The following is a 12,500-nucleotide window of genomic DNA, read 5'->3' on the forward strand; positions in this document are numbered from 1 at the left end:
TGTGTACAGAGACAGAGAGCTGAAAGCAGAATAACAGCAGATCGAGAGTCTGGGACTTTATCAGACTATAGTGCATGGATCTATCTGCTCCAGGGCCCAAACATAGTGCTTTTATGTCTATTAAAGGAGACCTGTTATGCCATTATTTTGTTAAATAAGTCTCTGATGTCCCTAAAGTGTGTATGAAGTTTCAAAGTTTGACTCATAATAGCCCAGACATCCTTTTTTTCCTGCTCTCTAAAACTGACCCTTTCAGGCTTTGATCCTAATTGTGGCGTTATGGTGACTGTCACTTAAAATCGAATGAGAATGTGCTCTCTTCAGAAGAGGGCGGAGCTACTGATGCCTGTGCATCAGCATAGTGGCAGAATCAATACAGGACTAATCTTACGTGTGAAAATGTGAACAGAAGTGTGTCAGCATGTGGCAGTCCATAGATTGCATTCATTTTCATCATGTTTTTTTCTAAAGGATTCAGTGGTTTTCTCCATGTTTTCTGAATGTGGCATTGGTTTTCTCCATGTTTTTTGTAGGATTCATAGGTTTTCTCCTTGTTTTTTTTTTTTTGTTTGTTTGTTTTTTTTTTTTGAAGGATTCATTGGTTTCCTTCATGTTTTCTGAATGTGGCATTGGTTTTCTCCATGTTTTTTGTAGGATTTATTGGTTTTCTCCTTGTTTTTTTTTTCTTTTTGAAGGATTCCTTGGTTTTCTCCATGTTTTCTGAAGGATTCATTGATTTACTCTATGTTTTCTGAAGTATTTATTGATTTACTCCATGTTTTCTGAAGGATTCATTGGTTTTCTCTGTAGGGTCCAGCCAGTTGGTCCAATGACGGTGTCCACTGGTGGATGAAGGTTCACTGCATGTTCGGTCTTTCCAGTGCACAATGTTGATTTATATTAAACTTAACTCATATCTGACTCCAATTTTAGTATGAGATGGTTTAGAATATTAATATGTTTATCCTCGTTTTATCTGACTCCAATTATAAAACATTGAGAAGGTTATTTTGTTTCCGTTCACATTAATTTAGATTATGATTGAATATTCTCTTCGTTTCATCATTTTATGTTTTTCTCGTTCATTGGGATCTCTATAACATCCTGAATCTTGTACCGGCCGAGTATACAATATCTTAAGCACAAGCATGTCAGTCTTGGTCACTAAACAGGGGCGATTGAACGCTATCCTAAAAAGGCAGAACCCTACTTACTTAGATTAGGATATTTTTTATGCGGTCCCCATAGGTCTGCTACCTCCTAAATCAGACAGAGCTATTTAGTCATATAACGATCATTACTATAGAATTAAGCAGACCAGTCGTACTTAAACTAGTAGTAACTTTGAATAATCACTATACTATCTAAATAGTATTAAAAGTTTATCGGGTGAAGGACTATCCCCTTAGATATCCTTTTACAGCCTAAGTATACATGAATAAATGCCAATTTGTTAGTCGGAGCTCTAGAGACATCGTGTAACGTGCCGCAATGCTCCGTCTACCGTGTTCTAGTCCGCTACTAACCTGAACAGGAGCTTGTGGTGCTATGAAATTACCACAATCTACTAAAGATAATAACACGAACTCTGTTTGAATCATTCAAAACATAACAATTTATTAGTCAGGTAAATGTATTATGCCAATTCAATCAGTCAATTCATAAATGATCAATACAAAACATCAAATTATCAAAGATAAATCCAAGATGAAAAAGATGCATTCCTGACTTTGAAATATACATAACATGGAACAAGCCATGTTATGGGCTGATCTGGTTAGGCAGAATCGCCCTGAGCTTTTCTTAGACGTTACCTTAAATAATCCAAGAATTCCCTCAAGGAAGGGGGTGTGAATAACAAAGAAGGCATTCACACTTAGTGTAAAAGTCACACCCCTCTCAGTGGTTCAAAAGATGCCTGAAGTTATATATTTATTGTTCTGATTATGTCTATTTCTGAGAGAATGAGACCATTGTACCAATTGCACTGAGACATTTCAAATGATATCAAACATGATGGTTAAAGTCAGTTTGGTTAATTTAAAACATTCAAACATTGAAATGACCATATGCGTGAGTTGGGGGGATGAAGCTGAGTCTCAGCATAGTCAGATGCAAATGCAGCAGGAACTGGTTTTTCCCGCATTCCTCCCTGGTGGGTTGTGAAGTCACCAGTCTCTGTTTTCAGCTCATGTTTTGAATTGTCAAAGATATCAGAATATTTGCAATATTTCAATTCTTACATCTCCATGTTTTCTGAATGATTCATTGGTTATTGGTTTTCTCCATGTTTTCTGAAGGATTAATATGTTTTCTCCATGTTTTCTGAAGTATTCATTAATTTACTCCATGTTTTATGAAGGATTTGTTGGTTTTATCCATGTTTTCTGAAGGATTCATTGGTTTTCTCCATGTTTTCTGAAGGATTCATTGGTTTTCTCCATGTTTTCTGAAGGATTCATTGGTTTTCTCCATGTTTTCTGAATGATTCATTGGTTTTCTCCATGTTTTCTGTAGGATTCATTGGTTTTCTCCATGTTTTCTGAAGGATTCATTGGTTTTCTCCATGTTTTCTGAAGGATTAATGTTTTCTCCATGTTTTCTGAAGGATTCGTTGGTTTTCTCCATGTTTTCTGAAGGATTCATTGGTTTTCTCCATGTTTTCTGAAGGATTCATTGGTTTTCTCCATGTTTTCTGAAGGATTCATTGGTTTTCTCCATGTTTTCTGAATGATTCATTGGTTTTCTCCATGTTTTCTGTAGGATTCATTGGTTTTCTCCATGTTTTCTGAAGGATTCATTGGTTTTCTCCATGTTTTCTGAAGGATTAATGTTTTCTCCATGTTTTCTGAAGGATTCATTGGTTTTCTCCATGTTTTCTGAAGGATTCATTGGTTTTCTCTATGTTTTCTGAAGGATTCATTGGTCTTCTCCATGTTTTCTGAAGGATTCATTGGTTTTCTCCATGTTTTCTGAAGTATTCATTGGTTTTCTCCATGTTTTCTGAAGGATTTGTTGGTTTTCTCCATGTTTTCTGAAGGATTAATATGTTTTCTCCATGTTTTCTGAAGTATTCATTGATTTACTACATGTTTTCTGAAGGATTCATTGGTTTTCTCCATGTTTTCTGAATGTAGTATTGTTTTACTAAATGTAGCATTGATTTTTTTCCCCATGGTTTCTGAACATGACAGTGGTTTTCTCCATGTTTTCTACTGGATGCATTGATTTTCTCCATGTTTTTGAATGGTGCATTGTTTTTTTTCCATGTTTACCGAATTGATTGTCTCCAGGTTTTCTGATTGTTTTATTTGTTTTCTCCATGTTTTCTGAATGTAGCATTGTTTTACTAAATATTGCATTAGTTTTCTCCATGTCTTCTTAATGCAGCATTGGTTTTCTCCATGTCTTCTGAATATCTGCTGTTGTCTTCTCGTCTGCAGGTCTTAAATCTATTCTTGGCTTTGCTGCTGAGCTCGTTCAGCGCAGATAACCTGTCGGCTCCGGATGAAGATGGAGAGATGAATAACCTGCAGATCGCCATCGCTCGTATCCAGCGTGGGATGCTGTGGCTCCGGCAGGCCCTTTGCGACTTCTTCAACGGAAATTTCAAGCGGCGGCGGCAGAAGGCCAAAGAGGCTAAAGCCATGCTGAAACTGAAGCGTCTGAGCCAGCAGGCACACTGGGCCGAGGGCAATGGGACAGCCGGCGTGATCGAGCGCAGTAGCGGAGCCGGAAGTGGGGAGGACGACAGCTACATGACCAACCCTAACCTCACCATCAGCGTCCCCATCGCACCCGGAGAATCTGATGTGGAGTTCCCGGAGGAGGAGGATGAGGAGGAGGATGAAGAAGAGGAGGCCAGCGCCAGCTCTGAAGAGGAGCCCGAACCCTGCAAACCGGTCAGATTTATCTCTCTGAACACACACACACACACTCAGTCCATATAAATACGCTTATTGCCAAAATCACTATTTCTTGATGCCGTTTGGCTGTTTGTCCACACACAAGCACAGTAGCCAGGGTAAAGATTCAGGGCTTAAACATACACTCAGCGCAAGACAGCATAAGACACGGTGCAAGGGATTTCTGCCTATTTTCAAACCGCCGCAGGTGTCATCTTCACGTTTTGACCCACGTTTTTACATAGCAAATGCATTTGTGCCACTTTGTGGATTTATGGGCGTGCTCAGGGGCGTAGATTTAGGACGGACGGTGGGGATGTGTCCCCACCAATATCCACAAACTACTGAAATGTCCCCACCAATAATTTAATTCACTTAAAAACATTGCACTGTCAGTGTAAACCTAGACATGCTGAAAGGGTTAAATCACGTTCTCTCCTCGAGTCGCACCGCCCCCAAACACATATGAACATTGTGATTGGCTGTGCCTTTCCCTGCTGTCATGTGAGTGGCTGCTTTCAGATTATAGTTTCAAATACAAACAGCGCCAAAACAACTGCGCGGAGGGAATTTCCCGATGTGTGTGAGGTGTATGACAGACACTCACAAGTGAGGATGGAGGTAGCAAAAAAAGGTGGACACAAAGAGCTTTTTTCAACGAAAAGTGTGAGTCCCATAAACTCAAGTTTGCTACTGAATGAGTCCATCATGGTAATCCTGCTATTGCTGGTGTTTTCACCAATTTTATGGTCAGTCGAATGTTAAAACAGACTGATATAGTTTGTAAACAATATTCCCTGAAAACTAACTGCAGAATAAACTCCTACATGTAAACGTATATAAACCTGCCAGTTCTCCTAATCTCTCAGAGTAACATCTCCAAGTTCAGGTGAAACAATTTGTCAGAAAAACTACAGCCTGTGCTCCATCTTTTAATAATACTGAGACATGTTTAATTTGTACGAAAAATGAACGAAAATCTTTATTAAGCTCTCTTTATCAGTTAATAAACATTATTTTAACATGACACTTTCAGGCTTGTAGCCAGCTTATTGAAAGGAGGGGTTATTTGTTTTCTGAAAAACTGAACCTTTTTGCAGTTATTCACCTGAGGTATAAATGACATTTTAGTGACATATAAGGAGCTAATTTTTGCTGGATAATCTTGTTGGATAGTTATTATAACTACACTTTTTGACGTACCAAAACTACTTCCCCATTTTGTCAAACTGCTTTATTTACACGTTTAAACTGTACGTTTTATTAAAGTTTTGTAAATAATAAAAATACTTTGAACTAGAAATTAGGACTTTAAATTCTTAGAATAAAGAAATGAAGAGTACAGATGCCAAAACCTCTAAATGCCATGTAATATGAGCATTTTTCTCAGCCTTGTATATTTATGTTCAGTTATTTCACTTTAAAGGCAATGAAAATAACGTATTCGTCACTATAAAAGTAAAATCACTGAGTCCTCACACAGGAGTTGGAGAAAAATGCTCATTTTACAAGAAAATATTAAATGGCATTCAGAGGTTTTTGCATCTAAAATACAATTTTATAATTATAATTTTCTTTGGGAAATCTGTTAACTTGATTTAAATTAAAAACTGAAGCCTAGGCAAATAACAAACTGGCCGGCGCATTCAACCTTCCTCCGTGAGAATTTAGCCATTTGAATAATTAAATAAATTCAAACATAATAATAATAATCCAACTTTTGGTCTTTCAAACCACCTGACCCCCCTTGGCTACGCGCATGACTATTTAATTTAACTTAATAAATTGTAAGAAAATAGGATTACTTAATAATACATTTTAATAGCAGTTAAATAATAAATAGCTATATATATATATATATATATATATATATATATATATATATATATATATATATATATATATATATATATATACACACAATATTCATTCTTGGCGGGGGTGACGCGTACCCAGTCCCCACCAATGTCAAGCGCAAACCTACGCCCTTGGGCGTGCTGGTCTGAAAGGAGGTGTGTTAAGGTGCATTGCTGGCGCGTTGGTAGCACGTTTCACATGCAAATCAAACCCTCAAATGGTCGCTCTGTGCAACAAATTGAACGTTATTTACAACTTTATTACCTGTTATTCACAGCATGTGCAGGTTCTGTTCACTAAAGTAGGTGTCATTGGTGTGCAAGTGCATGTTCTCGGCAGTAAACAAACAGTGCGTCAGCTGCAATTTCACAAATAGATGAAGACAGAAATGAAATTTTGGGTGAATTATACCTTGTAAATACAGTATGTGACACTTTTAACGCCATTTGAAGGTGTCAGTGTTGCTGGGAAGACTCACCTTTTTACCTGACCATGAAAATATAATTGACTTAGTCGTAGAAAAAGCTGAATTAAGATCATGTGTATGGTCGTATCGAGATCGTGATCTATTTCCGATTAATAGTGCAGCCCTAATCCAAACTGCATGTAATCCACTACAGCTCTGGCTACTACACCGTCAGCTTTGTTCACGTTCAGTTTGTTCAATAGTTGTTTCCCCAACCTGATGTAAAAGCCTCAGACGTGAGGTTGTCGGTGTGTTTGCATCTGTAAAGTGCAGCAGACTTTATCCTGATGCTCAGAAGTGTTGTTTCTCCAGACGAGATCTATAATCTGCTTTAAATGTGCCATTGCTGCACTCATCAATGTTTGATGTGAGTGATTGCATTGATTGGATCACTTCAGCTCAACACTCCTGCACTTCTACCAGCGTGAAGATCTGGCTCCTGAAATCACTCAGATCTGCTATTTTCTTCTGTTTTCCCTCCGCGTATCTTGCATGTCGTGTCCTCATGTCCAGACACGCACGTTTATCAGCTTTCCCACTGAACCGCTGCCATACTGTATGAGACTGAAGCAAACTCTACACTTCAGCTAGGAGCTTTTGTCATTTTAATACAGTTTTGTTACAGAAAAAGGGAAACCCAAATAAAGTAAATTAATAACAAAATATTTAAAAATTGAAAATAAGTAAATACAAATAAAAAACAAAATAATGATTATGGAAATTTTTATATAATAAAAATATACACTTACTGGCCACTTTATTAGGTCCCAGTAGATCAGCAGTTTCTGAAATACTCAGAGCAGCCCGTCTGGCAGCAACAACCATGCCACATTCAAAGTCTCTTAAATCCCCTTTCTTCCCCATTCTGATGCTCGCTCTGAACAGCAGCAGATCGTCTTGACCATGTCTACATGCCTAAATGCATTGAGCTGCTGCCATGTGATTGGCTGATTAGAAATTCGCCTTAACGAGCAGTTGGACAGGTGTACCTAATAAAGTGGCCGGTGGGTGTATGTTTATAACTTGTTAAAAGTAATTTATAATGGTAATATCATTTATACTCCAAATTATTCTGCACGATTTTTGAAAGATAATGTGACATTGATGATGATAATTCAGCTTTACATCACAGCTATAAATGAAATTTTACTACATAATCAGAGAAAACTCTTATTTAAACTTGTAGTAATATCTCAGATTTTTACCATATTTGTTGGTTAAATAAATGCGGAGTTGTTGAGCCCAAGAGTCTTCTTTTAAAGCAGCAAAACATAGACTTGTGGCGATCATGCAGGTCAGAGAAACCACAAACCAAAACTTGTCAGCTTGATTCAGTTTTCAGTCACACTGTTAAATGTAGTGTGTGTGTATGTGTGTGTGTGTGTGTGTGTGTGTGTGTGTCTCCGTCTCCGGGGTGGTCTGCTCTCTGCTGGTGGGTTTGGTGTGTGTTTGCAGTGTGTTGGTGACTCTGTTGTTCTGCTCTTATATAACAGACAGAATCAGGGCTGTCAGCGGTGTCACATTGATCAGGGAGACACACACACACACCTGTGCCAAACAACAGACAGCTGACCAACACGTGTCCTCAGCTGACTCGGTTTAACAGCACACACACACACACACACACACACACACACACACACACACACACACACAATGGTTTTTGTTGTTTTTGTTTTTTTGACTGGTTTCTGTATTTTTTAAATATTAAATTTAAAATGTTTATATATATTTGTAAAATACTTCATTATTTATTTAATATTTATATTAATATTTTTATATATACAGTTGAAGTCAAAATTATTGTCTTTTATTAATATTTCCCAGATGATGTTGAACAGATTGAGGATGTTCACAGTGTGTCTGATAATGTTTTTTCTTCTGGAGAAAGTCTGATTTGTTTTATTTTGGCTAGAATGAAAGCAGTTTTTAATTTTTTAACACCATTTTAAGGTCAATATTATTAGCCCCTTTAAGCTATATTTTTCTCGATAATCTACAGATCAAACCATCATTATACAATAACTTGCCTATTTACCCTAACCTGCCTAGTTACCCTAATTACACTAGTGAAGCCTTTAAATGTCACTTTAAGCTTTCTAAATGGAATATTTTTCATACTTTTTAAGATTTAGATGTACTACATTATTTACACAATACTTTAGATTTTAATAGTTAATCTCATATATATTTATTTTTTTATTTTATTGTTTAGATTTATTTTTGCTTCATTCATTAGCTTTATAAAAATCAATAATAAATTTCATTTTTTTAATATTTTAGAGTTTTAATATAATTTCTAATTATTTCACCTTTTATTATTTTAACATTTTTTTCTTTGAATTATAATTTTAAAATATTTTAGTTTTTTTATTTATTAGTATATTTTTTAGATGTTTATTTTGAATATTTTTGGTTCGTTTTTTATTTATAAAATGTTAATGTTATTTTAAGATCAAATAATTTTATGTATTTTTTATAAATTCAAATTTATGTTTGTTTGTTAAAAACATGTCAGTATTCCTCAATTTCAATGAACCTAAATAAAAATGAGTAACATGCTTTTGTTTTATTTTATTTTATTTTATTTTATTTTATTTTATTTTATTTTATTTTAATTTTTTTTATTTTATTTTATTTTATTTTATTTTATTTTATTTTATTTTATTTTATTTTATTTTATTTTATTTTATTTTATTTTATTTTATTTTATTTTATTTTATTTTATTTTATTTTATTTTATTTTATTTTGATGATTTGTGATGAACTAGCTGGTCCAGAATGCAGTTGTTCTCAGTGTCAGACATCATTTAGCCTGCAGATCTCTTCGTGTGTGTGTGTGTGTGTGTGTGTGTGTGTGTGTGTGTGTGTGTGTGTGTGTGTGTGTGTGTGTGTGTGTGTGTGTGTGTGTGTGTGTGTGTGTGTGTGTGTGAGTGTGTGTGTGTGTGCGTGTGCGTGGGTGTGGGGGTGTGTGTGTGTGTGTGTGAATGATGGAGAAACAGATGCTGATGCTGAAACTGAATGTGCAGCTGTGAGCTCAGTTTAAGAGCATCTCTCTTTAATCTTGACTCCACCTGTTCTGCCTCATTCTGTCCCTCTGCATCTTTTATCTTCTGCTCTTCTTCTTCTTTAATGTGTGGCCGCACCTGTCCTGTGCTTCTCCGCCTGTCCTATGCTTCTCCGCCTGTCCTGTGTTTCTCCTGCTTTTTCTGATTATTATGAGGCTTTCCTCAAATCTCTCTCCATAATCAGTCTGATGTGTCATATATATATATATATATATATATATATATATATATATATATATATATATATATATATATATATATATATATATATATGGGAATGCAGGAATGCAGAAATTATTAAATTAAATTAAATTAAATTAAATTAAATTAAATTAAATTAAATTAAATTAAATTAAATTAAAAAATAAACAATAAATTAAAATTAAATTAAAATAAAATGTTGTCTTACTTTAATTTATTAAACTATCAGTTGATTTGATCAAAAATAGCAGTGCAGAGACCTAAACAGTATACAAATTAATAATTTAGTGCAAATAAAAAGAAAAAAATTATATTTGAATATTTAAAAATATCTTTTATCATTTAAATTTATTCAAATAAAAAAATATAATTCATACAATAAAAGCATACAATAGAAAAAATTAAAATATATACAATAATAAAATTTTTTAAAAATGTAAATATTTGTAGACTTGAATGTAAATAATATACAATATAAATGTACACTTTTTTTCAATACGATATAATTGTATATAGTATAATATTAAATGTAATAAAAATAAAATAATGACTAATAAAAGCATAACTCTAAGTGAAACTTTAAAAATTATAATACTTTTAATTGTATAATGTGTTTAATTGTTAAATTAGATTTTTAAAAGTTATATTTGGTATATTTTTACTTTTCTTGGTCAATATTTAATATTTTTTATTTTTTACATTTAATTGAAACCATTCTAATACCATGCGTAGAGTTACGTACTGACATTAGTGAAAAAAAATGTGTGTGTGTATGTGTATATATATATATATATATATATATATATATATATATATATATATATATATATATATATATATATATATATATATATATATATATATATATATATATTTATGTATATATATATATATATATATATATATATATATATATATATATATATATTATATAAATTAAAATACACAAATAAAAACAAAATTACACAAATAAAAATAATTAATAAAAAATATAAATAATAAAACATCTAAAAAGTTCAAAATTATAAACAATAATATTAGTAATCTTGTCAATAAAGTAATTCAGATTTTAATCACAGCAATACATGAAAAGGTAAATACATAATCTCAAAGAAAATGTCTTTTAAAAATAAATATTTCAGCTTTTTTCAGAATTTAATCAAATGAATGGATTAATTAATCTATAAATGTCCTTATGATGTGTTTCTTGCTGGTTATCTGGGTTTCCTCAGACGAATTGCTGAAGCTTCTCTCTGTAATCATCACAGATGTGGAAAGTTCACACTCAATACCTGATGTTTGCGAGCGAGTCTATTTCTGGTGGCATTATTAGAGGCTGTTCTGCTTTGTGTATTAATTATTATGTAACAGTGACGCAGACGCCCTGCAGACTTATATTAGTACTGTCATTTACACTTTCTCAACATTTACTGAGTTGCGGTTTATAACCCAGAGCTCATAATAAATGACAAATATACTCCATCTGTTAATTCAAAGTTCAAAAAAACAAACAAGTGTATATATATATATATATATATATATATATATATATATATATATATATATATATATATATATATATATATATACATACATATATATATATATATACATATATATATACATATATACATATATATACATATATATACACAGCAAAATAAGGGGACCCAAAACAACTCTATGGGTGTTAATTTCAACACTTTGAAAGTGTCTCATGGGGTCCACTCAAAACAGAGTTAAATCAACACTTTCAAAAGGGTTGGCACATTGACACCGAAGTAAGGGTTAATTTTAACTCTGGGCAGAGTTAAAAATGTAACTATATTTAACACCACCTGGTAGTAATTTTTTTACTACAATATATTGTTATTTTATTCAACTCTCTTGAGTGTAAATATGGTAAAAAGGTCTAATAGACTGTAAATTACAAAAGAAAAAACATTTTATTTGAAAACATTCACCACTTCAACAATTCATTCAGTTTTTAAAATGCAACAATGTCAAATATGCTTTAAATGTTTTATTAGTACAGACAGTATCAACAAAATATGTATGACCAGTGCTCAAAAAGGCTGTTTTAGTCCTTTGGTCTAAACTTGATGTGTTATCAGAGCAATTTGAAAGTTCAATATATCATCACTCATAGTTTTCTTCTGAACTCATAGTTTTCTTCTGAACGCATAGTTTTCTTCTGAAATTACATTTTAAACAACTTGGCGTGCAAATCTTTCACTTCTGGTGTTTCCTTGGTCCTCCATATCAAACACAGCAGTTTAAATGAAGGTATAAATGCTGTAAACTTGTGTGAAAACAAACTGGAGCTAGGAAATCTCATCAAGCATGTCCTGTGAATGAAGTGCTTCCCAGCCACAGGTTGACCTTTTTATCCATGATGATGTAGCAGCTGCTGATCGCTCGTCTGGTGGTTCCTGATGCACGGATATAGGGTGATGCTCATCTAAGAACTCTTCAAGACTCCAGCATGACTAAGAAAAATGTTTAAAAACAAATTGCAATCAAATTCTATGATATATTTAAAAGAACATTTAAAGTAAATAAAACATTCAAGAAATCTAAACTCACCTTTTGAAAATCTTCATGATGATCCACAACTTGACTCTCCCAGCTGGTTGAGGTGACAGGATATGGAAAAGTAGAAAAAACACATACATCACTGTTGGATCTCCAAAAACAATTAGGTTAACCACTATGACTAGAACTGGAAAAACAGGCAGCTGTCTGTCCAGAATCCTGAATTTAACACAACACTTGGAGCAAAATTTAGAGGAGCTTAAAATCGTTTATATCATTTAGTGATGCTGACTTCCCCAAAATATTGGCCACAGTGTAAAAAAATATTCATAAACTTCATAAACAACAGTTTTCTGTAAGCGTGTGCGTGCGTATTGTATAGAGAACTGTGGCTGTTAAAAAAACAACAAAAAATTAGTATCCACACATATGCATAACCTTCAGATAAAAAGGAGAGATGAACATCAC

General features: G+C 33.4%; 1 protein-coding gene across 6 annotated transcripts in view; it reads left to right on the top strand.

The window, feature by feature from the left end:
• Positions 1 to 12,500, top strand: part of scn5lab (sodium channel, voltage gated, type V-like, alpha b) — a 267,011-nt gene that overhangs the window by 198,384 nt on the left and 56,127 nt on the right. For all 6 annotated transcript variants that reach the window (XM_073940500.1, XM_073940498.1, XM_073940499.1 and 3 more), the window contains 1 exon segment: positions 3,444 to 3,902. In XM_073940500.1, coding sequence (XP_073796601.1) covers positions 3,444 to 3,902 — 459 coding nt within the window.

The sequence above is a fragment of the Danio rerio genome, chromosome 24 (genome assembly GCF_049306965.1).
Source record: "Danio rerio strain Tuebingen ecotype United States chromosome 24, GRCz12tu, whole genome shotgun sequence".
Taxonomy (NCBI): domain Eukaryota; kingdom Metazoa; phylum Chordata; class Actinopteri; order Cypriniformes; family Danionidae; genus Danio; species Danio rerio.